This window comes from Aquila chrysaetos, chromosome 26 (assembly GCF_900496995.4).
Source record: "Aquila chrysaetos chrysaetos chromosome 26, bAquChr1.4, whole genome shotgun sequence".
NCBI lineage: Eukaryota > Metazoa > Chordata > Aves > Accipitriformes > Accipitridae > Aquila > Aquila chrysaetos.
The window spans coordinates 6,372,806-6,395,675 of NC_044029.1; the positions used below are offsets into that span (position 1 = coordinate 6,372,806).

The 22,870-nt window shown below is 37.6% G+C and overlaps 1 protein-coding gene across 3 annotated transcripts in view; it reads left to right on the forward strand.

Annotated features, from left to right (window-relative positions):
• Positions 1–22,870, forward strand: part of LOC115336143 (polypeptide N-acetylgalactosaminyltransferase 4-like) — a 57,363-nt gene that overhangs the window by 717 nt on the left and 33,776 nt on the right. For 2 of the 3 annotated variants that reach the window (XM_030002760.1, XM_030002761.2), the window contains exon 2: positions 248–4,914. In XM_030002760.1, the coding sequence (XP_029858620.1) occupies positions 270–2,021 (1,752 nt within the window). In that variant the 5' untranslated portion in view covers positions 248–269 and the 3' untranslated portion in view covers positions 2,022–4,914. Of the gene's footprint in view, positions 1–247; positions 4,915–8,581; positions 8,754–9,563; positions 9,744–11,028; positions 11,137–12,033; positions 12,150–12,535; positions 12,670–13,429; positions 13,499–17,939; positions 18,093–22,870 lie in introns of those variants that run through there. The other variant, XM_030002762.2, reaches the window with a different exon arrangement.

The following is a 22,870-nucleotide window of genomic DNA, read 5'->3' on the forward strand; positions in this document are numbered from 1 at the left end:
TAAGTGAGGAGAGCGCCGGGGGCGGGGGGGCTGCTCCGCGCCTTCGCCGCTTTTTGCTCCCCCCCCCCCGCCCTGCAAGCCCCGCCGTCCCCCGGGAAACCTGCGGGCCCTGACGGAGGGACCGGCTGCCAGCTCTCGGCCGGCGGCCCGAGCCCGAAGCTGGAAGTGCCCGCAAGCCCCCTCCGTGCTGGGGCGGGGGGAGAGGCGGGGGGAGCCGGCGGTGGTTGACGGAGCTCCTCTCTGCTAGGAGCTGCTTTTAACCGCCCGCGATGAGGATCCGTCTGGCGAGAAGATGGACGTGGGTCCGCAAAAGCTGCGTGTTTCTCGGCTTCTTGATGATCGCTTACTTTGCGGTCGAGCTGTCGGTTTCTTCCTTCGGTGCCTCCCTCGCCGGGGAGAGCATCACCAAAGGGAAATGGGAGAGGCGGTTTTCTGACAGAGCAGGAGAAGCTGTGGACTTGGCTCGTCCCGTTTATGACAAATCCCCGCCCGATCCTTACGCCCCAGGAGAATGGGGTAAGCCCTCTCGCCTGCAGCTGACTCCCGAGGAGAAGAAACAGGAAGAAGAGCTGATCGAGAAGTATGCAATTAATATTTATGTGAGCGATAAAATCTCTCTCCACCGGCACATTGAAGATAATCGACTGAGTGGCTGTAAAACCAAATCTTACGACTACAGGAGGCTGCCCACGACGTCTGTTATAATCGCTTTTTACAATGAAGCCTGGTCAACGTTGCTGCGGACGATACACAGTGTTCTTGAAACATCGCCTTCGGTGCTTCTAAAAGAAATTATACTGGTGGATGACTTGAGCGATAAAGTGTATTTGAAGAGTGACCTCGAAAAATACATAAGCAGTCTGAACAGAGTTCGTTTGATAAGAACCAACAAACGAGAAGGATTGGTTCGTGCACGCTTAATTGGCGCTACCTTTGCTACTGGTGATGTCCTCACGTTTCTGGACTGTCACTGTGAATGTGTCTCCGGCTGGCTGGAGCCACTGCTCGAGAGGATCGCTGAGAACGAGACTGTTATTGTTTGCCCTGTCATTGACACCATTGACTGGAAAACGTTTGAATACTACATGCAAACGGCGGAGCCCATGATTGGGGGGTTTGACTGGCGGCTGACGTTCCAGTGGCACTCGGTGCCTAAACATGAGCGGCTCAGGCGGAAATCTGAAACCGACCCAATCAGATCCCCAACTATGGCTGGTGGCTTGTTTGCTGTCAGCAAGAAGTATTTTGAGTACCTGGGTACCTACGATACAGGAATGGATGTCTGGGGAGGGGAGAACTTAGAATTATCGTTTAGGGTTTGGCAGTGTGGAGGCATGTTGGAAATTCATCCGTGCTCCCATGTAGGCCATGTGTTTCCAAAGCGCGCGCCCTATGCTAGACCGAATTTCCTTCAGAACACAGCACGTGCTGCTGAGGTGTGGATGGATGAGTACAAAGAGCACTTTTACAACAGAAATCCTTCAGCAAGAAAAGAAAACTACGGAGATATTTCTGAGAGAAAGATATTAAGAGAACGTTTGAAATGCAAGAGTTTTAACTGGTATTTAAAAAACATATTTGCTGAGTTGCATGTACCAGAAGATCGTCCTGGCTGGCATGGTGCTATCCGCAGCGCAGGAATAGCTTCAGAATGCCTCGACTATGTCTTACCAGAACATCATCCTACTGGGGCTCACCTTTCTCTCTTCGGATGTCATGGTCAGGGAGGCAATCAATTTTTTGAATACACATCAAATAAGGAGATTAGATTTAACTCTGTAACTGAGCTATGTGCTGAAGTCCCTGAGCATGAAGATTTCATAGGTATGAGGAGCTGCCCAAAAGATGGATCTCCTACCCCGGAAATTATTATATGGCATTTCAAAGAAGATGGGACTATTTACCATCCTCATTCGGGAAAGTGCCTTACCGCTTATCGTACAACTGAGGGGCGTGCCGATGTGCAAATGAGAACTTGTAATGCTGCAGATAAAAATCAGATTTGGAAATTTGAGAAATAATCACTGCTGGTAGTATGAATCGAATGGACTGTAATCTTCAAGGTTTTTACATGTGTGAGCAGATAGCGATGTTTGATTGTATACCTTGGAACTTCTTCAGATGCATCTGTAGTGGTGTAGAAACTGCATCTGCTGTGGTGAACTGTATGGAAAGCAAAAGTAAATGCTGGGGTTTAGTTTCTAAAACGTCGAATACAGATCTAATGCCTTTTATTTTTGTAAAATTTTGATCCGTTATTTTCGTACTTTGATCTGTCTTGATTATGGTAGAACAAAGGCTTCTGAGGGGACTGAGGAGGGATTTTTTTTTTTCTTAAAAAAAAAAACAAACACTCTAAACCTGCAAAATCATGTTACGTGAAAGTAAAGAATCTTACAGAAGTAAAAGTTAAGGTTGTTGCAGTGGAATTAACTGACCTATGTTGCAGATACATATGTTATAATGTATCTAACACACTAAGTAATGCTACAGTAGCATGTGATTGAATCTACATTCATGTGGGAAGTTGAATCTGAAGCCTTGTAATTCTCTGCAGTTTTCTGGGAACTTACATGCTCTTAAGGGTTTCGGGGTGACAACTAGCTATATTACATTGAAGAAAAGCAAGTTTTTTCAGTAGATGGGCTTTGGCACTGCTTTGCAGTCTTGTGCCTATTCTGGAACACTTACCTCATGAGGGTGAGTCAGGAGCTCTCATGCCTTTAGAGGAGTGTAGCAGCAGCAGAACCAAGGACGTGCTGGTGGGTACCACAAATGGGAAGAAATAGGGGTAGCTACAAGTAAAAATTCTGTACAAAGATAGTGGAGAAGGAAAGAAAGCACAGAATTGCATTAGCTACTGCTGTTTCTTTAGCTATATATTTAATACTTACGTTGCCTCTGTGTAAGCTTTTCCATGTCAAGCCTGGCATCCTAGGGACACATAGCTTATGTGACTATACCATGTATTTTTTTTTTTTCTTTTTGGTCTGTTGGTGGGGTAGAGGAAGGAGACACAGAGGAAAACTTGGGCTGTTTTATTTTAAGTATTTTGGCAACAGCTAGCTGGCATCAGCCCTAGGTAGAGTTTTGAAATAATGCAGCATACGCTGCCTCTTTCTAGTCACAATAGTACCGTGGGACACCTCGGGTAAGGTTGGGAAGCTGGAGTTCCTGAAGTGAGGGGAGTTGAAAAGGCAAAGGGCAGCTTGGAGGAAACCAAGATTTGTTGGTTAGGTGGTTCACAGAACAACTTCTTTAGAATGTTTTCTGTATCCTGTTATGCTGAGTTTTGAAGAATATTGATTCTAGAATCATGTCGCTAATCTGTTTTAAGTATGATTATAGACAGTAGATGTGATAGATATATTGTGTTCTTGGAAAAAAAAAATCTTGTATTAGTATCTGTGTTTTTTTAGCTTTATATGATTTAAGTTGAACACTTCTCTTAATGTTTCAGGCATTCCAGCTTTTTTGATTACTTTCACTGAAGTGATAGATGTTTTTCAGTAGCTAGAGTGTAGTAATTCTTGACGTGGGGCTGGTAGGTAGGAACTTGAGCTAGTGAGCAAAAAGAATCTGGATACTTGAGGAATGTAGTAGGTGTGCATTTGCTGCAGGTGTTAGTAGGTAGAAGGGTTAAAAGGGAGGAAGTGAGACCTGAAATAGGTGAAGCTTTGCCAAAAATAAACCAAGAGTAAGTTAAGATGTATTCTTGAATCTTAGTGGTTTTAAAGAGTTGAGAGGTTTGGGTGGAAGCAGGCTAAGATAGAAGGGAAACAGAAGAAGAAAATTTGGAGCTGGGGACGTAGCATTGAATCATGCTAAAAATGCTTGCCACTGTGTGGCATGGGTAGTTTTAAGTCTTTAACTTATTTTTAGGAGGTTAGTTGCAATTTGATTTTTTTTTTTCTTTTCTTTATTCCTTTTCTTTTTTTCCCTAAACTGATTTCTTTTTTTTTTTTTTTTTTTTTGAAAAGGGAAGTTCTTTACTATATAAGGGAGACATTCCTGAAAAATTCCATTCCACTCTGCAGCAAGGAATTCTTTTGTGGACCTACAAGTTATGAACCATTTATCAAATTTTAAAAGGCAGCCAGTCATTATGTACTGGGGCAATAAATTATATAAAGTATGTGCTTTTGTGAAAAGCTTGCTGTAGACTCTTACATTCAGTAGAAATGACAGGAAAAAGGCCTGGGTTCTCCTACATGGCAGAGCATAAGTTGTATGTGCAATGCATGTTTCCTCAGATGAAAGTAATTAAATGGTGTGAATATAGACTATGCAACTTTTATATGGTTAACTTTTTTAGGACTTGGCAAAAACTACATTTCATATAAGAAAACTACCTTCATGTTAAAACTGACAAAGTGCTCCTTATCTATTTAAGCAATAAGTCTAAGTGAAACTGCCTTTTAAAGTTTAAAAAGTTATTCTCTATGTATGTATCTGAACCCTTCCTCCTTTTCCCCACCACCTCCCATTCTATTTTTGTGGTTTTTTAAAACCTAAAAGGAAAAATAAGCAAAAGTAAATAACCTCACCATAAAAAAAAAAAAAAAAAAGAAAATGGGGGGAGGGGGGAGGAGGAGGAGGGGGTTGAGAAGGAAAGAGAGAAGTAAAAAAAAACCTTAGCATTTCATTTCGACTAGTTTTGAACTGAGTTGCAGCAATTCTACAGAAATACTCCAATCCAGGTGTTTTTTCAGTGTGTTAAGATTTCTGGAAAATCTGAAACTCTGAAAGATTTTCTATTCTGTTAGACTTTGAAAATTTGGGGAACACTTGTATATATTTTAAACTACTGATTTTAAGTGACTTAAAAGAAATTGAATGTAAACTTAACACTGAATAAATGTGGCAGGGCTTTGGGGTTTCTTTCGAAAAAAATAAAATCCAGAATGATAAATATTGGCTAGTGTGCTGACTCTTTTCAATTCTCTTCTGCTTGTGTAAGTACATACAGTATACAATAAAAACTGCTATGAATTTGAACTTATGGGAGCTATTAAAAGTTCCTCGTAATTCATCCACTGTGCTTAGAATTCCAGATTGGTTCCCTTGACAGAGGTTCAATTAATAATTGTTTTCCTCCAAGTAGGAAATCTTGCAAATCCCTGTTTAAATGTGTTTGTATTGTGACATTGCAACTTATCACACTGAGATTTGCAAGGTTCCTGTGAAGTGTGTGGGTTTTGTGGTGATGTTTGAATATTCACACACACATCATGTGCACAGCCCTGTACTCCATCTGACCTGTAATTCCTGCACTGAGTTAATTATGTTGGGGATGCTCCAATATTTTGGGAAGGGAAAAAGATGACCAAGAGGTATATCTAGCTGTTAAAGCCTGGCTGAGTATCTCTTCTGATCTTTGCCCAACTTTCTTATAGTCACTACTGCGGTATTGTGGGAAATAGGAGTTTAATGGTAATCCCCTATTGAGGCAACTTGTACCTTCATATATACATGTGAATATTGATGGTATACGTTTTCATAAATACACAACTTATAAATTGAACTTGGCTTCATTGCAAGTACCAAAAAACTTTTTTCATGGCATATGTGAAGCCTAGATACATGTTTAGAGAACTGCGGCAAAGTGGTGTGCAAAAGCCAAGTCTCTATTCTTTGGTGTTTGATTCTGTTGTGACTCACCACCAGAAAAGCAAATCACATAGAGACATGTCAGCTATACTTGGGTGTGTACAGAAAACACTGACTTAAAAAAAAAAAAAAAAAGCACTGATGTTATAAACTGGACTAAGTTGCATATTGGAGTCAGCTCAGTGCGAATTTTCAGCTGTCTTCTTTCTAGCTGTATTTTGCAGTTGGTCAAATATTTTCATTATTACAGCAAGGACAAATTTTGTCTTTCACCTCTAAACATGATTCTGGTTATGTTGTGTTTTCTGAGGAGCTTGTGCAACAGACCTGTTTGTGGTACGGCCCACTCTAAAAAACTCTTCTGGACCTTCTGCGTTTCTTTTGTTTCAGTTCCAATACTTTAAACTAGCCTTGGAGATCTGTTGTGGACCATTTACTGATGGTCTGGTAATTGAAAGTCAGACTGTAGGGTGCTGACAGAATGCATCAACTGGGTCTGATCTGCACTGCTGTAGGACTTCATGTGTAATCTGTCCTTGAAGGTTCTTGCTCTTGAACACCTAAATGCATGGACAACATGAACTTGAGGGGAAGAAAATGCATAAAGGATTAAGAAGCAATCCTTAAAATACTGTGTTTGAGTAAATTGGAGCAGCATTGTTATAAAGGAGGCAAAATCCCTTAAAATGGAATAAAAAGAGAAATAGAGAAGTTCATTTGATAATAGTAATAGTACATTTTTCATGTATAAAACTGCTTTTAAGGTTAGTATTGATAATGGAAATTAGTGCTGGCAACATCATTACCCTATAGACTTTTGTATTTAGTGCCTGTGGTTAGCTAAGATAAAACATTGACTGTTAGAGCAAAATGCTTAGGTGTTGGCCATATGCACCAAAACCGATTTCAGCCTGCTCGAACATAGCTTGAATAGCTTGGCTTCACTTAGGCTCGTTAACAGTAAAGGGACCTGGTTTCCTTGGCAGGATAGGGGCTAAAGTTGAATATAGATTCAGAGTTTTGGCTTAGAGTTTCTTTCTCTGGGTTTACGCCTCTCCCGTGCTGTTCAGACACAAAGTCACGTCAGCTTGCGTGCCGTAGGAAAATAATTCTGCAACGGGTCTGTCGGTTATTCACCCTTTCCTGCGCGGGTCCTGAACTGCTTCCCTGTCACCCCTGGGCTGGTGTCAGCTGGGCTGGAACTGCGCTATCGGAGATAATAGTAGCCTTTGAGTGGCATGGTAACGAGCGGGTGGCTTCAAGAGAAAAACCTACCTAAGGATGGGGAGAGGATGCTGTGTGAGCGTAGGCAACGGGGGTCCGGAGGGAGAACAAGGAAGACACTTGTGGATGTGCCAGGGAAAGGAGAACTTCAGATTGCTGCTTGTGTCTCATTAACCTTGGGATAATCCATCTGTGAGAGAGCAAACTACAAGAAAACAGGCTTTGGATTTATTGTACTGTCGTCTTTTAAAATATTCCCTTGGGGTTTTAGAACTGAAAGCAAAGAGGGCTGGTATTACATGGCCTTTATGCAGTTCCTTAGGTACCACAGGTGCTTGGTAGTTCTGCATTATTTGTTTTAGAAACTGTCAGTCTTGTCTGTTGCACTTTTCCAATGTGATGCCTTCAAATTCTTTTTTAGCTTACACTTCACTTTTTCCTTTCTGTTTTATGTCACTCTTGGTCACATTTTTCTGAATCAAAGGGGAAAAAGAAATCATTCAAGTACAATTAGAAAGAGCCTGCTGTAAAATAGAGTTCTGAAAAGTTGGAGGGGGAAAATAGCATGTACTTCTGTGTCAAATTTAGGCCTATTGATATGGGCATAGGGATAGCCTGGTCCCACATCTTTTACCAGAAGCTAGTCTTTTGGGAGTAAAATAATATCTCTGTGTCAAATCCCTAAGGAGAGTATAATATCTAATATTTTGTTCAAGGCTTGCCTTGACACATGTGCTAATAAACACACTCCGTTCCTTTGTGCTCTGTTGGTGCCTGAAAGAGGTTGGGAAGAGAATAGCCATCCTTTTCATGTCCTTTTCAACTTCCAGGAGGTTCTTGTTCTTCCTCTCCCTCCCTTTCTGTCCTAGGGGTAGGAATTTTATAACTGAGGGCTGGGAGTGTGAATCCCTTGTTTTAATTTGTCCTGCATGTTTGCACTTAGCAGAGATGAAGATAAGAGGGGCATAGGAATATCACACTTGCCAGTTCAATTCAACTGCTCATTGCTTCTGCTGCATATAGTTTCCTGAAAATGATCAACCTCAAGTAAAAACTATGACTGCCTTCTTAACTGTAGATAGTACGGTCCACCTGCAAAGTGATTGCAAAAAAAAAAAAAAAAGTTCATGCTCTTTCTATCATCAGACCAAGAACTTCACATTGTGATTTGAACTAGACAAATGTTAGTATTAAAAAAATTGGTACTTAAATAGGATTATAGAATTATCATATTTGGATATTCACTTTAGTGTAGTTATCTGAAGTGTTAGAAATTCTATCTTTGGTGTAGGCTGGCCTGTCTTTTCAGAGTTAAACACTTGATACTTAAAATAAATTCCATCTCAGAGATCAAAGTGAGATCACTGAAGAATTTGTCTCTTGTTCTTAGTATTTGGTAGTGCTAAATCTGGATTCATACTTAATGACATGTGCTGATGTTTGGCTTTGGATTTTTTGTTCTGTATCTTCTAAAGGACTTGTAAACCAGTTTGTTTAATATATGGGAGAGCTACTTGTTAAGAATTATCCTTTACTCCTCCCAGTCTTCTGATGTCCTTCCAAAAGCCTGGTGTTGGCATTGCTGGCCGCCAAGCTTCTGCTCAGGCCAAGTATCCATTAAAACCCAATAACTGCTCCCTCCCCCTAAAACCCAGTAAGTTCACTGGTAAATCCAAATCTGTAGTTGTTAGCTCTGATTTTTCTAATAACAGTGAGCAGACTCATAGTATCTTTTATTTCCTGCCAGCTACCTCCTCTTTGGATAGGTTTCTCATGGTGTGGAAGCTGAAGACACAATGCAGAGCTTATAAATTTGTAGGCCACGCAGAAGCGGTGACCAGCGTACAGTTCTCACCAGATGGGCAGCTGCTTGCTTCAGCGTCTCAGGATCGTACTGTCAGACTGTGGATCCCTTGCATGTGAGTATAACTGGGCAATGCTGGCTATGTGTTTCATTAATGAACAATGTGAATATTACAGTCTTTACCCAAGAAAAGTTTCTTTTTCCCTTCCCACATCCCCAGGCTTTGACAGAAACAGAGATTGGGGAGCACAGGCAACATGGTTCTTGACTGTGTTCCTTGTTCTTTACTGAATACTCTGTAGTTTCAAAAGAAAAATGTAGCAATTCAGAGGTCATAATTTCATGTGTGTGGGAGTATGCTTGGTAGTATTTCTCTGGCTTAAAGGATACATTTCTTTTAATAATTGCATGGCTGCACTTCATTTTGGGGGGACAAGGGACAATGGAAACAAATAGCATTTTTGGAAAAAAAAATATTTTTAATTGACTTGCCTTTTTAGACTGTTCCCAAGTAGCAGTGATTACGAGCTATTCAGAATGATCTTAGAAAGACCAGTCTTGCTTTAACTTTTAAGCATTTTGTGGATTACTGTATCAAAAAATATGACAACTTCTTTTTCATATACTGTATGGAGGCTAATGCTGCTAGTTAATTGCACTGCTCCATAAAATTGGTCATATTAAATACAATTACTTTACAGTGTGTTTTTCTAATAATTAATATTCAAATAAGGCAAAAAATATTGGTGGCACTTAGATTTAGCCTGTATACGTTGTTTTCTCACTTGGATAAGATTCCAAATATGTTAACTTTGAGTTTTATGGGTTTTAAAACTCTTTCAGTTTAATATAATTGTGTTTTGTGTCTTGGTTGTGGGGTTTTTTTTGTTTGTTTTGGGTTTGGTTTTTTTGGTTTTTCCTCTAGTCATGGAGAATCATCGGTACTGAAAGGTCATACAGCATCTGTTCGTAGCGTGAGCTTCTCGCATGACGGCCACTTTCTAGTTTCAGCATCCAATGATAAATCAATAAAAATATGGAGCGTTCGCCATCAGCGCCTTCTGTTTTCCCTATTCCAACACACTCATTGGGTTCGCTGTGCCAAGTAAGCTTTGTATTTTTTCTCATTGTAAAGAAACAGAACTCCTAACAAAGGGTTTTTATTTCCCAGGGCAGAACTAAGAGAAGAAAAATCTGTGAATCTTTACTTATCATTAATAATTAAATTTTAATAAATCACTCTTACACACACACATTTTTTATATATCTCCTAGTTGAAGTCTGAAAGCTTGCTCTGTGTTAATGTATGCACATATTAAATCTGTTGCTGGGTATTAATTCTTTTACTTTAAAGGACAAATAGGGTCTTTGTATTTATTTTCAGTGAGTATCCTGTCTTTCCCCAGTCTTGTATGTTTTTATGCTGTATTAACTTATTTCACAGCATTCACTTGTTTCTAGATTTATTGTGCACAGTAGGGGGTTTCTCAACTAATCGTGGAACAGTAGTGGCATGAAAGAATGGTCATGAGTCAAAATGAGTTAAGCTTACGTAATTGGAAAAGGTAAAAGAAATGGCCTTTGTACTGCAAGTTAAGATTCGCACTCTATTTGAAGGCAGGGCAGCTCTTCAAAGACAAGAAAAGCTTGTTCTTTGCTGATTTTTTTTTTTTTTTCGTTCCTCCATATTAATGGAAAATCTGCAGCAAAGAGAGGCCTGCTTTAAACCTCTGGAGAAAGAAATTTAACACTGGTGAAGTGCAGAGCCTTACAAAGTTCCAAAATATCTGATCACTGAAAAGAATGATAAAAGCTCTAGGAAATCGTATGTGAAAGTTCTTGAATGCTATTTTAATGTCCTTGTGCAGTTGCTCAAAATGAGAAATAATAATGATTGGTGAAATTATAGACAAATCCAATCTTCCTGTTTAAAAACCTAGTCCGCTAGTCTAGGAATAATCATGAATGTTTTGCTGACAGTTTCCAAGTCTATAGAGAGAGCTCACAGGAGAATATATATGTAGGTTAAAATTGAACGCAAGGTTCTTCTCTGTCCTCTTTGTCTTTTTGCCTATAGTTTTCTATAACAAACTTTTTGGCATTGGAGGTGACAACCTGAGGCTGCTGTTACCTCCCCCCCTCCGGTTGGTTATGGCTCTGTTTTTAATTGTAGTTGATTGTGAAATGGAGGGGAGGAGGAGTTGGGGGAAAAGCTTTTCTTTTCAGTTTTATTACTCCATGAGAAATGTGAGGAATTCAAATGTCCTTTGAATGTTACACATTTTAATTCCAAACAGGCTTTCTTGGTTCTGGTGTTTTGCTACTTATGTCTCTAATGCTAATCTAGGTAGTGTCAGTTGTTTAGTAATGTATACACTTGCATGTTCCAGATTTTCACCTGATGGAAGACTAATAGCATCTTGCAGTGAGGATAAATCTGTTAAGATCTGGGATACGAGAAATAAAACTTGTATTGATAACTTCTTGGATTATGGAGGGTAAGTGTTACTAGAAAAAAGGAGAAATGTAAATGTGTAATTTTAATGAGATTAAATTCATGTTTTGTGGTATTAACATCTGTATTTGTTACATCTGAAAATAGATCAAACTTCTACTACCCATGTAAAGTAAAATAATTTATTTCACATTTTTCTTAAGAGGTTAACTGGTTGCACTTATCCAGCTGTTTTCTAACAGTCAAGAAATAGGCTAGAGAGAAGTCATATTGTTCTTAGGTTTTTGAATGTTTTCATGTGTTTCCTCAGTTTTGATAATGCTATTTGATATTGGATGCTTCAACAAGAAGAGAAGTTTAAGAATTCTTCACTTGTTGATGAAAACAGTATTCTGATAGCTTCAGTGACCTGCCTTATTTAGGTTTAGAAAATACTTGCTTTTACTTATTTGTGTTTTTCTTAAACATCTTGGAACCAGAGTTTTAATTAACAAATGCAATAGAATATTAATCTTGTATATGTGCTTTACTAATTTCATGGCCGCCTTCTCTATCCTTTTTCCAAGCTAAAAGGTGGTTATAGCTAAATATTCTATTCTTAGACAAAAACGTTTTACTTGCTGCTTACAAATTCTTTGCAGACTTTCTTCTAGGAACTTTGTACTCCAACACAAAATGTGAAGGTTTGAGTCAGGACAATTATACTATCTTTTTAACAAAAGCCAGGATATGCAGTCTGATTTATCACGCACATCTTGTTTTCTTGTGCTTATTTCAGTTCCTTGAAATACCTTATTTGAGTTTCCATACATGTGGATTCCATACCAGTTTGTGGCAACTCAGTATTAATATTGTGGGGTTTATGTATATAAACATACATATACACCCAAATATTTCTGTGGAAACACGTAATAAATCTATTTTCATTAATTATATTTAGATTTTCAAATTTTGTGGATTTCAACCCAAGTGGTACGTGTATAGCTTCTGCAGGTTCTAATCATACAGTGAAACTGTGGGATATTCGAATGAACAAGCTACTGCAGCATTACAAAGGTAAAAACAATGTAGTTTGTTGTATTTTCTTTAGAAAGGAGCTCTTTGCAATGAAATGTGATTTATGTAGATTATATGATTTCATTCCTTATTGAGGAAACTGAACAAACAGATCATATTGGCACTTTGTAAGTAATCTTTTTGTAGTCTGGCAATCCTAAAAATCCAATCTGAATCCTGATTATTCCTTTGCAATGCTTATCTTAATTTTTAGAACAGAACTAAGCAAATACTTTGGAGAGTCTGCTATGCCCCAGCACTTTGTTTGTTTTTCCCTTAAATGAAGTAGGTTGTTCTATGGGAAGTAGAAAAGAGCAATGAAATAAAGTGTACATTTCTTGTTAGTAGATATATACAGTCTTTGAATATTGTCTTCTGTAAATTAGTTCACAGAGCAGGGGTTAATTGTGTATCATTCCATCCTTCTGGTAACTACCTCATCACTGCTTCTACTGATGGTACCCTTAAGATTTTGGACCTCTTAGAAGGAAGACTTATTTACACTCTTCATGGACACAAGGTATATGCAATAATCCTATTTAAGTGGAGATCTTAATAGATTATTCGGTATCTTTTCAAAGGGAGAGTAACACTTATGCCATTGTGTCTTGTATCTTGCAACTTGCAGATAAACCTTAGTGGACAGCAAAGTGCTGTATTAATACACCTTGTCACAAGTGCATAAGGAAATGCATCAGTTTTACCTATGACCATGCAGTCAATCTGTCAATATTGTATGCATGCTTAATGTTAAGTAATAAAACAGGTTCTGAATTAATTAATAATTCACTCTCTTGATTGTCAAAATCAATTATTTGGCACGTTAGTCTTTTTGTCTATTGAAAAACAGTGCTTTCTAAGGAGGGGGAAAGCTTGTGGAAGATAACTTTTGTAAAGAATGGCAGACACTTTTTCCCTTTTCTCCTAATGCAAAACAAATGCCAGTTTTGATAATGAATCACTCAAACACATTGTCTTGAGTAATCTAATATATATTTGATAATTTTTCATTGCAGAGTTGAAGCATAAAATCTAAGGAAAATGCCACTGTTTTCCTAGTATTGATTGTAATGCAACACCTTACAAAGATGTGCGATATTAACTCTCCAATCCAGTTGTTTTGCAAAACTTTCACTACAGTTAAATTGTTCCTTATTTTATTAAACTTGAAAGAATCTATTTATATTGGATAACAGCATAAGTGTTTTTCTCTTTGTATTAAAATACCATGATTACAGTAATAGTGTAATTTTAATGTATGCTAATTTTTTTTCTTTTAGGGACCTGTACTTTCTGTGGGTTTTTCAAAAGGTGGTGAAAAATTTGCCTCAGGTGGAGCAGATGCTCAGGTTTGTGGTATTGTCTCTTTAAATTAAATGTCTTAATCTTTGTTACAGTGGATGGCAGTTAAATACAGTATGTCACAGTAACATGCTAATTACAGTATGTTCATATGCATTCTGTCTAGTAGTGAGTTATATAGACTTTGTTTAGCCTAAAGTTAAATTTGAGGAGAAAAATAAATACATCCTTTAAAAACTTGATCTTAACTACTTTCAATTGGATGTTACGATGAGAAGACCACAATACTAGCCACTTCTTTGTTTATATATTAAAATAATGATTTTTAAATAGAAATATTTTAAGTGTTGCAATTCAGTGTCAACAAAGTAGTTGTGTTGCAACTAGTATTAATGTCTACACGTGCCATTAGGTTTTCATGTCTTTTAAAGTCACTACTCTGTAATTGTAAGAATTAAGTTGTAATACTGGGAAAACTTTGTCTAGAATTGGCAAAAAAAATCTTGTGTTAGCTTTGCTAATTTACATTGGTGAAACAACAAAGTACTGGATTTTGTACAGGGAAGAGTTGTTTTGAGCATTTAAAACAAATTATTTTAAATTGGACAGCAAATCATACAATTAATCTTCATCTGCTGTGATAAATCTCATAATTACAAAAATACTATCAAGCTTAGAATCATCTCTATCAGGTCTTTACTTTCTCCAGAAAGAACTTTTGTAGCCCAAGGCTTAGAGTTTGTCTGAAATATTCCTTAATGCTAGTTGTCTTTTTCATTGTTTCCTGTTATAAAAAACTAAAAGCTCAATGTAGACACAGAAAGCCATGCTGTAGAAATTAAGATCTCTTGAATTTACCATAAATCATGTTTATATTCTGTTTTGTGGAGTTTGAAATATGTTTCAGCTAGTTACAGAGATAGTCTTGGAAAATAATAAATACTTTTGAATTAAAAACTTCAGTATCATTAGAAAGAATACAGTCTGTTTCTGGTTTTTACTTGATGCTTTGGGTAGCACACTTTCCAGAATGATTTGAAAGCACTCAAAGAAAATAATTAAAATTGCTTTCTATCACAAGGCATTAGTAAGAAGCAGTGCCAAGACTTGCAGTTATTGGAAAAGTGAAAACATTAGCAAACTTCCAATATTAATTTTACAAGCATAAAAAAAAAAACAACCCAAGAATGGGGAAAAGATATTTACTCCTTGAGCCACTAGTCTAATCTTTTATTTTCCGTACTCAAGGGGTTTTTTTATGAGAATTTTTCTGTTCCAAAATGAACCTTTGATTCCTAAGTAATCCTGAATTGTTGACCTTACTTTTCATGAGTACTTTCTTTTGAGTTTTATGACAATTGATATATTAAACTTAACTTGAGAGGAAGCGAAGTACATGTAATAAACTACGTCACATGACAGAAGATTCATCTGAGAAGCTATGATGATGGAAAGGACTTAAAGTATTAAGTAAGCCTTACTCAACCTCCCAAATAAATGCCAGCATACCCTGGGAATGCCTGTCTTCTTGCAAGATTCCTTTGAATTGGGGACCCCTGAATGACTTGCACGTTCAGTGCAGCCATGTCTTTGCCTTTCTTCTGCTCTGACTCCATGCTGTAGAGCTGGTGGCACATGGGATCACGGAGTGAGTAGGTATTATAGTGCAAAAATCTATAAGATGACTCGTTTCTCAGCAGTTTGGTATAGTGGTTTCATGCTGAATGTGTGAGAGGTATGATCCGGTTTCATCAGGAAGTGCTTTCTTAGGTAAATGTTGAATTTAAAAAGTGGTCATAGTAGGTCTAGTAATGAATTCTGGTTTTATTTACCTTCCAGAAAGGCATGTTTTTATTTGTTGAAGTTTCTCCTTTTTTCTTGTGAACATTCCAGTGGGAGTGGGCTATTTATTTTGCTGTAACTTTCCTTTTGTATTCTAAGTTTTAAAATGTGCAGTGCTAACCATTGTGTGGTAACTGCCTATGTACATATCTTTATCTATAGTAAACATAAGACTTTATTCTTCAGGGTCCATTTTCTGTTGGTGTATACATACATGTACTCCACAAACATCCTTTTTTGCTGACTTTTCCACAGCCCTCTTCCAGGTCTGCCAGGAGAATAGTTGTGGGACCTCTTCTCAACTCACTGTGACAGAATTCAGTTGGTTTACTGTAAATGTGGGGTGTATTCATTTGAAAAGTTCTGCTGGCAGATCAACAATGTCAAGCTGATGAGCAGAGGCTGGCCATAAAAGTATCATCTATCCCTTGTGCAGTATCCAAAAGATACTGTCTGCCCACAGCATGAGTGGGAGGCAGCTGATTCATTGTAAGTTTACCACAGATTACTTGCTCTATACACATATTATTTCAAGACTATTACATTTTCAAACAACAGATAAAATCTGTTTTTCCTCCCATCAAAGAAGGAAAAGCAGTAAATCTGCTTCTAGTTTCAAGTTTCTTTCTGGTTAGTGCAGAGCCAGCTGAAAACTTTGTTCAGAAGCACATTAAGTATTTGAAGCAAGCATTGGATACTTCTTCTGTTTCTCCCTGTTTGCTTCTTTCCCCAATCAAAAAAAAACCCAGAACGTGTAGAGTTCTGAAGTTCATGGTCTTCACACTTCTTGACTGTATGTGCACATGACAAATTATTTCATTTACCTGCTTCCATGGAAGATGTAAGACCTTTTAAGCAAAAAACGAAAGTTATACCTATTCCTTTGGAAGGTACTAGCCTGTGCTGTTAATTCAGCTCTTACCGTATAGAAAAGACACCTAATTGTGTCTGGTGACTGCTCTGATGTAAAGGGAAATACTTTCTTATGGAATAACTATCTTTCTAGGGTTGTGCATAGTTGCTTTTACACTGTTTGCATTGCAGTTGAGATACTCAAGGCATATATGGATGTTTCCATGCTGGTTTTACTCTTACTAATTTTTGTTATCTGTAATGATGAAGCTGCAGTGGTATGGCCTTCCACTTCAGAGCAAAATGAAACATATTAGAGCTTGAGCAGCTCAAATGTTCACCACCGATGAAAGGTCCTACTTCTGCTGCTTCCTGCCTTGTACCCTGGTTTACACTCAGAGCTGAGCCAGTTTGAATTGTTAAACCAGCAGAAAATTAGCCTGAAAAAATGGGGAAAAGCCACATAAAAAATGTGAATAACTTTATGCTCCATTGGCTGATGGAGGTAGTGGAACAACACAGCTGAGAAGGGGAGGGAGAGAAAGCAGGACCTCCCTCTTACAGCACAGTGAGCTGCTGTGAATCAACTAATCCAACACCGAACTGTGCTCCAGGTGCCAGGTTCTGAGGCAGGTTTATATAGTTTTATTAATATAAAAAATTACCAAGATCCATGCATCCCACTTTCACTGTTACTAACGTCTGAGTTAGTTAGGGTCCATCTTTATTGGCACACTGTGTCTCCCAGCGCATACTGAGGGTCTTCCACTCCACAGAATCATGAAAGATGTTGAACTTGAAATGAACTTTAACAATGTAGCTACTTAGGAATAGATTAAAAATATGATTTAGTCTGCTTGGAATTTCTGTGAACAAGTATGTGATTTGTGCTGCTTATGTATAGTTTATTAATTTCTGAAAAATACTTTTAATGGCTGTCAAATATTTTTGGCTGGACAAGCAAGTAATTTTAAGTCAGATCATGGTCCCATCTTTGTTTCCTCTAATTTAGTAAGCAGCTATAAAAATCAACATTGGACTTCTGGAAACTGCCGTCTTCTAAGTGTTATGAACTTCCTTCTTATTTTCTTTTTTCCCTTAGCACATAAAGTAACAAAGATGACACAAATCATGTAAACTTGTGATAAACTTAAATTACTTACATATACAATTGTTTTGTGACATGAAAGAGCAATATTGTGTGTTATGATTTGGTTTCCTGGTCTATCCATAAGGCTGGATAGACTACCTTCTGCTGTCTTACCTCTGCATGCTACTACATTATTTCTGCATTTGGCCATGGTGTGACTGTTGTATATTGTTTCTACCTTGAATGTAATTGGACAAGGTTCAGAAAACAGATTCCTGTTGCTTAAATACTGGACCCAGGTGCTTTAGAGTTCTCTGGAACTCTGTCATTTCTCTTATCCCCTCAAACTTTCTTGTTTGACCTGCAAGCCTTCATAGGGGATAGAAATTTGATAGTGTATGACCCCTTGATATGGCAGAAAAATAGCTTAGTAGAGTCCAGTGGGACAGAAGTTTGCTTTGTTTTATGATTATTGAGACATCTTTTTAGAGTTGGGGTTTTTTAAGTAGATTGAACCACACCTATGAGATCTGAAGTACGAGATACTCTGGGGAAGTGCCTGTGTTGTAGTAGAGATCAGAGTAAGTGATGACAGCAGGCTCATTCTGATGTTGTGATCTATTAGTAATAACAGACTTCACTGAATAATTGTTTTGAGCACTGAATATGCTTCATGTAGTTACTGATATGATGGCTTCTTACAGGTATTACTATGGAAAACCAACTTTGATTCATTTGATTATAAAGAAGTTCTTAAACACCATATTAGGAGAACACATATTGATGATCCTCCTCATCTTCTTGATATTTACCCGAGATCACCTCATCTCCATGATGGAAAGCCTCAGTCAGTTGAGGTGAGTGCAATATGAGTAGTATAAAGACTGAAAATATTTTGGTGGAGGAGAGGAACCCTGATAGAATCCATCACTAAGTATTCTCATGTGTCTGGTTCTGTTGTCAAGTTGGACATGAAGGTTTCTGATACTTAGCATTTTGGTCAGAACAAGAGCAGGGCAACTGCATGTATGATGAGCTTCGTAAACAAACTTCTTTGCCAGATTGTCATATTCATTGTAAGGTCAATGAATGAAATTAATTTTACTGGTCGCAGCCTTTGGTATAGGTGGTCAGTGATGGAACAAACTCAATCACAGTATTTGCCAGCAGATTTAAACTACTTTTGCTGCATCAACAGTTTGCTTCAAGACCCATTCAAATTGCACCCAGTTATAACGTGTGCTAAACACACAAAGTAGCTTATAGCTGCAGGATTCAGCTGCTTTTTTTTTCAGGTCAACTTTTCCAGATTTCTGCTGTTCAGATGCTTGGTGAAGGTATGAATATTCTCTAAAGCAATATTCCAGATTTTGTCTTTTTTTTTTTTTTTTTTTTTCCCCTCCCCCCCCCCCCCCCCCATCCCTGGTCCCAGGTAACTGAGAAGCTCTGGAAAAGCATTAATGAGTTCAGGCTAAAGTTAAACTAAGGCTAGGAAGCACCTCATTACCAAAACTGAAAAGGCACATAAAGGAAATCTGATAGTTGAATGTCAAGAAATTATTCATCAGTTAGCTTTGACAGATTTCACTTAACCTAATGTCTGCATTTCTTAATGGCTGTAACATTTGTAGCAGCTTACATACAGGCTTCTGGGTTAGCTGCTATGTAGTAGTGAAAGGGCTCTATCTCCTTGTCATTTGTCATAGCAAAGTTTTGGACTCTTGTGGTATATTTTCTGGCCTGATTTCAGGATTTTAAGAATAAAGTTGCTGTGTTTAGTTTTCTATTAACAGCACATTATCTGTAGAATATCTTGCTCTCAAATAAACAGGGAGTATGTTATATTCTTTAAGACAGAACAGTGTCTGATAGTTTCAACAAAACTGATACTACTGTAATGCACTACATATTTGTAAATTTAATAATATAATAATTATTAGGATCTCTTCTGCAACTTATTTTCAGAATTAATGTAATAATAGTTTAGACATTGTTAAAGTGAAGTTATCAAGTTTTGTTGCTCCATATGTTTTTTTTTTTCCTAGTATCTCATCTGCACCTCAGACAAAATGCAGAACTGCTTGCTTTCTGTTTTTCTTTCCCATGAGAAACAGGGATAGATGATTGATCTTAACTAAACTGAAGTAACAGTATTTTAAGAGATGCAGTAACATATGCAAGAGTTACAGGGAGGCAGGGAAGGCAGTTCAAACACAGGGTATTTAAAAGCATAGATGACATTTTCAGGTTTGCTACAAGCCACTACAATGTCATCTAGACACTTGAGATATGTTATAATACATTGCCCCGAATTATGCTGAGCTGGTTAAGTTTAGTCCCCTCTAGCAGGAATGAAGATGGATTACCTAAGGATAAAGTTCAAGTGGTAGAACACAAAAAAAATTCAAGTGATGTACAGGTAGAACTCAAGAGGGAAGTAACTCTGTCCATACTTCTTTGAATTTGTAATGTCTTACGCTTCTTTAGGTTTGTTACTGCTTTTGGGTAGCTGTTGTTTCTCTGTCCCTATTTTCCTCGATGTGGCAGGGTCCCTGCTATTCCAGAACCTTGTTCTGGGGAAATAGTACACACAAAATGGAGCTGGCTTTGCTCAGAATTTACTCAGCTGGGTTCAGAGAGACAGTTGTAACGTTTTCACACACCACAGTTGGAAATGCTGTTTGAATGAAACAGCTTGCACAAGGCCATTAAGAAGTGCAGGTACCACCTGGTGTTTTGCCTTCAGGGTAGTGACTGAAATGTGGAGCTTGAGTGTACTTTCACCTTTTCTTAGAACTTTTCCTTATTCACTCTTCAAAGCTATACACAGAGCCAGTAATATTTAAGATACCTTCTCTCGTTTTTTTTTTCTCTCCCTGCCTACTTTTTGAAGCATAATTAACTTTTACAAGAAATTCCTTACTCATTTCTCCTCCTCTTCAGACCAGCAGTAGCCTCAATTTTATCACAGTGTTGAATTTCTTGGTTTTGAATTATAAATCTTTACAACTGTTCTCCAACTGCACTGATCAATGTGATTCTTGAATATTTAAGTAAGTAGAAGTTTAAAGCTTATAATCATTACAATTTTTCAGACAACTTGGAAATGTAAGTAAATTGTTCTCTGAAGGCATCTACTTTTTTTAATTGACCATAGAGGTAATCTTGGGTGACCAGCTCAAATACAGGTGTCTAGCAGTATGTCTAAATTTAGCTGAGAGAAATCCCAGTCATTGTCTGTTTGGAATAAGGAGCTTTTGGAGATATTTGAAAATAGTATGTTTAATCAGTAATGCAGTTTTAGTGCAATACACTAAAAGAAATGCATTCCACTTGGTGACAGTTGTATTTCTGAATTTCCTGTGTTTGTACATAATTAATCTTTCATATACTAGAGACGTCTTTAAAGTAGATGGAAGATAGAAAAAAGTTTTCTTTAAAAACATAGCATTGAGGTTTGAACTTAAGATGTGTAGAGTTTATATCTTGAGCATGAAAAGCTACTATTGATTTAGTTACATCTTAAAATTTTCAGTGTAATTTCAGTTGTAAATATTTTCTTACCTGAAGGAAATCCAAATATACACTAGGTGGCAGTAGAAATAAGAATATATGGCTTGCTTGGCGTGAGGGTGCCAGTCTAGCCCAAAGAACAGTGCTTAGTCAAATTGAAAGCTAAATTTCTCTTGGTATGTTTGGAGCGGCTATTTCACAGCTAGCTACATTACTTTTCTAGGAAATATTTTGTGCGAGTCATTTGAAACTTCCTCTTTTAATTTTATTAATTTTTAGGGTTTTGATATAATATCAATGCCTTATGAAATGCATTATAAAAATAAAGGGAAGGGAGGGGGTTGAGATTGGATATGCTTTACTAAAATCAACAGAGGGATATCTGTAGGGGCATAATCGTTTACTTAAAGCATATGGCTGAGAATCATATTCTTAGTTGGGCCTGCTTCTTTTGTTCTTCTCCTAGTGCTCTGTCCTAAGCAGTGATCCTAATTGCTGTCTCTCACTTTCTTTAAATAAAGTATTTTGGTTTCATTCCATTTCAGTCTTCAGAAATCTGTAATTCCTTACATGAAAGGTTCTGTAAAAACCTTCCTTCAAATATATTTTCTTGTGCTATGAATCAAAATGTGATAATTGCATCATTGTATTGGAAGAAGATAATGAAAATACTTGATATATCAGTTTACCAGGTAATTAAAGGAAAGCTTTGGAAGAGTGTTTTTGAAAACCTTTAATACATGATAGTTCTTTCCACCTTGCTTTTTAGCGTTCTGGTTTTTCTTTCTTGTTTTCTGAAGTTATGTCTTTCCAAATATGTTTGGGGAGATTATTTAGCAGCTAACTACATCACCTTGTCAGGAAATGTCAAGTAATTGGAAACTTTTACACTTAGCTTCATTCTATTACCTCATTGATTTGTAGTGCAATATTAAATACAAATATTTGCAAGAAGGGTTTAGCTACAGCCTCCATGTTTTTGTGCTCTTTTCTTTAGACACTTTGCTATTTTTGACTTCTGGTTTAACAATTTTATAGATATATAGATATAGCTTTTAATATGTCGTGTGACAGTTCCTGCACCACTAGTCAGTGTTTGCCATGCCCCTCATCCTCCCCTTATCTCTGATAAAGCAGTAAGCAGAACTATATGCAGAGGAGACTTTTGTTCCAGCTCCAGGATGTGACACTGGCACATAAAGAGCACATTTTCTTAATCATACCATGTATTTATTTAGCAACCCTGTATCAAGAAAAGCATTTAACTCATTCTACAATATCCCTGATGTATATAACAAGGAGATATCTCAAAGAAGATGTTTCAAGAGCTATTAGTAATAATACTACAGTAGCTCCTCTACATTAGAGTATTGATAGGTGAGAGGCACCTGATGTCCTTCTTCTGCAGAGTCCTGCAGATGCATTGTCCTCTCTTCAGTGCCCAAATAATGCATGTCAGAAAAAGACTGTAGGCTTAGCTGCCTATAGTGTGATTGACGTTCAGGTAATGTGTTAATTATGTTTATTACAGGACTGACTGAAGGTCAGAAGCAAATGACCCTGGTTATGCTGAGCACTAAACAATGTAAGCTCTTCAGGACAGTTGTCTGTTTAAATATACAGGATATGTATAGAGGGAGAAAAAGCAAAATTTGCAGTTCCCCTCTTCCTCACCTTAACTCTGATGAAGGGTTAAGCAATACTATATGCAGAGGAGACTTTCATTAGTCATGTTTCTGTAGAGAAGAAACTAAAGGAGAAGTCCAGTTAAAATGGCAGAGCTTTCAGATAAATGGGAAATTATTACTTAGACCATGTTACCTGGCTTCGGTTCTCCTTTTTCCCTTTCTTTCCTCCAAGTCCATTTGACAAAATTGGAAGAAAGCAAGACTTGATCCTAATATCTACAAATTGAGGGAGAATTTTAAGTTATCAGCTCTGATGGCCCTGTAGCAGGATGGGTTTTCCTGATTGTCTCTGGGTAGCTCATTCTCAATTGATGCAACTACAATCTGAGTTAAAAGACAGAAAACCTACAAAAAAGAGCTCATGGATGAAGAATGGTTTGTTGAAACTGCAATCCAAGAAGGAGCTAAACACTGCTAGTCAGAAAGGTGAACTA